This window comes from Erigeron canadensis, chromosome 8 (genome assembly GCF_010389155.1).
Source record: "Erigeron canadensis isolate Cc75 chromosome 8, C_canadensis_v1, whole genome shotgun sequence".
Taxonomy (NCBI): domain Eukaryota; kingdom Viridiplantae; phylum Streptophyta; class Magnoliopsida; order Asterales; family Asteraceae; genus Erigeron; species Erigeron canadensis.
Window position 1 is genome coordinate 9,536,498 of NC_057768.1, and position 4,900 is coordinate 9,541,397.

The 4,900-nt window shown below is 36.5% G+C and overlaps 1 protein-coding gene across 1 annotated transcript; it reads right to left on the bottom strand.

Moving 5' to 3' along the window:
* Window positions 1–2,672: 2,672 nt before the first annotated feature.
* LOC122610228 lies at window positions 2,673–3,842 on the bottom strand. Its single transcript, XM_043783221.1, has one exon. It carries the CDS (start codon window positions 3,840–3,842, stop codon window positions 2,673–2,675), a length of 1,170 nt encoding a protein of 389 aa, XP_043639156.1.
* Window positions 3,843–4,900: the final 1,058 nt, after the last annotated feature.

A 4,900-nucleotide genomic window follows, 5' to 3' on the forward strand; every position in this document is an offset into this window, starting at 1 on the left:
GAACATAATTGCAAGCATATCATACGCGAGTGTGTTTGTATGGCCATGCTTCTGTTGACCGGTTCACAAAGTAATGAAGTTGGAGTGATTTGTATGTATTGTACCCTTGTTTGTCAAGGGTAAACACCGTGTTACAACTGTAGTGATTTTTGATGCTTCGAGTGTGTGGGAATGGGTGAAAATTGGTGAAAAGTGATTGCCGGATTAAATGCTTATGATGATTATGATGTATATGAAGTTAAACGTAGTATGAAGGTAGTAGAGGAATGAAGTGCTTGGCAGTCAATGTTGTTGAGTCGGCTAGTTTAAAAGACATGGAATTGAGGTTGGAAGAGAAGAATTGATGTTGTATACTTGAAGAATTATAAGTAGGTGACGCATAGAAGGGTTACTGGGCACATGTATGAAAGGATATAGTTACAATTCCGGTCGTGAACGTAATTTTAAATGTATCATGACATGTGTGTGTTTGTGAGACTATGTCTGTGTTGATCCGAATGAAGTGAAGATGAGAATGATGGAATCATTGAATGGTATGATATTCAACCACGTGAAGAGTAGTCATGTATCTTTGGATTAAAGAATAATGAAGCTGAAGCAAGTAAAGAAGTTAACACTAAAGTTGACTGAACCCTTACCCATGAAACTCTTCCATTTTATGAACACTATGTTATGATGTGAAGCTACATTTGAGCTGTGAAGTGTTAAAGTTGTGCTTGGGTGTAAGGAAAACGTTTAGGTTTCGTTTGAAATTATCTTTCCTGATCATAGATAATATGCGACACATGCTTTGGTCTATGTGAAGTCCCTTACTCGATGGTTTAACCCACAAGTGTAGAATACAAGTCAAGTAAGCACTAGATTGGACTAATATTACAATAAATATAAATGCAAGAATATATATATAAAGTAATACGTACTTAAACAATATAAAGATAAGCAAGTAAAGTAAATGGTGAGACATAGTGTAATTTTCAAGTGTATTTTATTTATTGATGTTAAATAAAATACAAGGTTGTTGCGGAACTAAGATATTACAAAGTAAGTATCTAAACAACCTTATGAATTACAAGTGATCTAATATTTGCTAAATAAACTCTTTTGATCGAAATACTTAAAGTTGTGAAGTATAACTGTTTAGATCGAGAGTATCTGAGCAAAGGCACCAAATTGCAAAAGTGTAATTTGGACGAGGGAAGTGACTTGGTATTTATAGGCAAAAAGAATAAATATAATATTCTTTTTGTCGTACAAATATGGTTACATACATTTAAGGAAATTACTTTAATTCCTTAAATGCATTGATTAAAGTACAAGAATAAAGTCACTTGATAGTGACTTATCTTCTAATTAACCAACCACCTTTACATGCGTGTAAGGCTTTTAACAAAGGACAAATGGATTGTCCGGTTAAAGACATGTAAAGGCATAAAGTCAATTCCTCGTAATCAGTGTTCAGACTTGTAAGGTCTCGAACACTGTCAAGGACTCCAGTCAGGAGATCTGGTAAGTCAGCCAGTGAGTTCCGCTATTTGTCAAACTTCTTTCTTCAGACTTCAGTGAGAATGTTCTTCAGTAGAATGATCTTTGACTGGAGAGAAGTCCAGTAAACAAATCTGATGGAATCCAGATTCATGTACAAGTTGTTCACTGGTCTTCACATAATTTCTGGACAAATCTTTAGAGGGCTCCAGAATCTTCATCTGGAGAGAGTATAGTAAACCTGGACCTAATAGTCTATTTTGGATTTACAACTCGTTTAGTTTTGATTTCGCTACAGCCATTCTGGGAATTTAACTTCTCTGATCATTTTAGCCTTTAATAATCTTTCAACATCTTCCTAGATTATAGCATTTCTTTCAGGAGCAAATTTTCTTCTTTTTTGCTGAATAGGCTTGAAGCTTTTATCGATTCCCAACTTGTGTGTGATGACATCTCTTGATATTCTAGTCATATCTTCTTGTTTCCAAGCGAAAGTCATCATTCTAGCTTTGAGGAAATCAGTAAATTTGACTTCCATATCTTTTGATATCTTTTTCCCAATTAAAACTTTAATGTTAGGATCTTCAGGAAGCAAGATAACTTCCTTTACATCTTGCTCTTCTGGTTCGTCTACATCGAAGACCCTTTTCTGTAATTGCTATTGTGAAATTAGCTTTGCAGCTGACTTCATGCTGGATGTGTAGCATTCTCTTGCTTCTTGATGATCTCCCTTGACAGTAACTACTCCCCAAGGTGTTGGAAGTTTAACACATTGGTGATATGTTGAAGGTACTGCCTTTATTTCGTGTATCCAGGGTCTTCCCAAGATTATGTTGCATCCTGGGAGAGAATCTACGACACATAATTTCTGCATCGAATTAATCCGTCCAACATAAACTGGTAATTTTATTTCACCCACTGTATATTTAGTTTCCCCACTGAATCCAATTAATGGAGAAGCCTTTCCATTGATATCTTCTTCCGAGATATCCATTCTTCGTAATGTCTCCAGCTTGATGATATTCACTGAGCTCCCATTATCTATCAAAATTTCGCGAACATAATGGTTAGCGATAAAAAGAGTAATTACCAGCCCATCATGATGAGGTTCCATGATATCATCAAAATCTTCTTCAAAGGAGATAATGTCTGAGTCCGAAATTGATGTTTTCTTTACACTTCTTTCTCCTTTATTTGCTTTGCTTTGCAAGTCTTTTTGCAGCTGAATATGTTGTCCCGCACACTTCCGATCCCCCAAAGATGGTATTAATTACTTTTGCATTCGCTGGTGGGGAATCTACTTTTTGTGTTGATTTTGGTTTGGAAAAGTCCAAGCCTTCAACATCTTTGGCCTTCTTCCTTCCAAGGAGTTCTGTCAAATATCCTTTTGCTAATAAAGTGGATATTTCTCTTCTTAACATCTTGCAATCTTCGGTGATATGGCCAAAGTCTTCATGATAAGCACACCACTGGCTAGGATCTTTCTTCTTGAAGTATCCGTCATTTTTCTTCTCAGGCCATCTCACCTTGTCTCCAAGATCTCTAAGCGCCATTATAATGCCAGGAGTTCCTACAGAGAAACTGTATGATGCCAAAGTTGGATATTCGACCCCGTCATCTTCTTCAACGACATTGACTTGATCATCTACATGTCTTAAGTAAGGTTTGTGTCTCGGTTTAAACACCGGGGTTTCCTCCTTCCGATTTGGACGATCATATGATAAGGCATCTAATTTCGAAGTTGTAAGTTCATTTTCTTCGAGCCTTATAAATCTTGCTGCCCTTGCTTTTGCTTCATCTAAATTTCTGCATGGCGTCATTATGAGATCTTCCTGGAATTTAGATCCTTTATGGAGACCTCTCTGCAAAGCTTGAATAGCGGTCAACATATCTAATTTAGGAATATTAAGAGATTCTTTTGTAAATCTAGTCATAAAATCTCTAAGTGATTCATGCGGTTTTTGAATTATTTTATATAGATCATCAGTCAATTTCTCAAAAGTCCCACTGCATGAAAATTGACTATAAAATAAATTTGTTAAATCAGCGAAAGAATTAATAGATAGAGGAGGCAAACTCTGCAGCCATTTTAAGGCTGATCCAGATAGTGTCGATCCAAAGCTTCTGCATAAGGAAGCTTCTTTCAAAATTGATGGAATCGGCACCGTTTCCATTTTCTCCAGATACAGCGCGATATGCTCCTGTGGGTCAGTGGTTCCATCATATGGTTTCATATTTGGAACTTGGAATTTCTTCGGGATTTCTACGTTCGCAATCCTGTCGCCATATCTGTTGATTAGATAGGACGCAGGGTTGACTTCAGGAATTGGATTGCAAAATCCAGGAACGCTCAAAATCATGTCTTTAATATTCTAAAATTCTCTAGCGATGTAATCATTTGCTCCTTGTCCCTGCGATGGATTAGTGAAAGCAAAAGATCCAGCAAAATTATTAGAACTGTTCAAACCTGCACTTATGGTGGCCGATGTTCCAGCAACATGAGTGTTTTGCGGAATATTACTCCCAAAATTAGGAGTCGCAGTTGCCATCGACGTATTAATAGGAGCAGACTCAGGAGTAGTTGGAGTCATTGAAAACAAATTCCTAGGAGTCATCGGTGGTCTGTTTTCAAAAATCTTTGACTCAAGAATTTTGAATTGTGCCTGATTATATTCTTGATTAGTCTTAATTGTCTTATCAAGAATTTTGAATTGTGCCTGATTATATTCCTGATTATAGTAAACAAGTCAGGCAGTTCTTCAGAGTTAACATTCCTAGACCGGTATTGTAGGGATCCGGATTGCCATAATCGTCGTAAAAACTCCTTCTTTGAGTCTGGCTTGATCTTGCATTCTCCTGAGATGAATTTCCTGCCGGAATTTCTCCAGATAAGTCTGGGATCTGGAATGAATCCATTGGCTCCTTTCCTTTTTCCTGGGCAGAAGTTCGAGCAGCATTGTTGCTGTTTCTTCGATAAGAAGCACGTCCTGGAGGTGGAAGAGGCAAAGGAGAAGAAAGAACAGGAGTAATTTGCGAAGAATTAGTTGGTTGAGTCGACATCTTCGATATTAGATTTTGAAAAATCGAGATTTATGAAAATCAAAAAGATTTTTTATCATATTGAAAGCACCTTTTGCCCCACGGTGGGCGCCAAATTGTTTTGGTTAAAAATTATCCAAGATAATCAACCTTGAAGACTTGGATCAATTATGTAACCAAACTTTCGTTCGTGAGGTTAAGGGCTTGTAAAATTGGTTTAGATTCAAAGATGCGTTTAAAATAAGTATGATAAATCAAGATTATGTCGACTTAAACAAAAGAGGGTAGTCAAAAGATTTCGCAAATAACTATATAATCGAATATAAGATAGATTAAGCAAGATAAAGAAAGATAAACGTAAATAAATGCGAAAAGAAAA

Bases quoted from the DNA above. Each gene is read 5' to 3' on its own strand.
- LOC122610228 (XM_043783221.1), bottom strand. From the start codon at position 3,842: ATGATTTTGAGCGTTCCTGGATTTTGCAATCCAATTCCTGAAGTCAAC.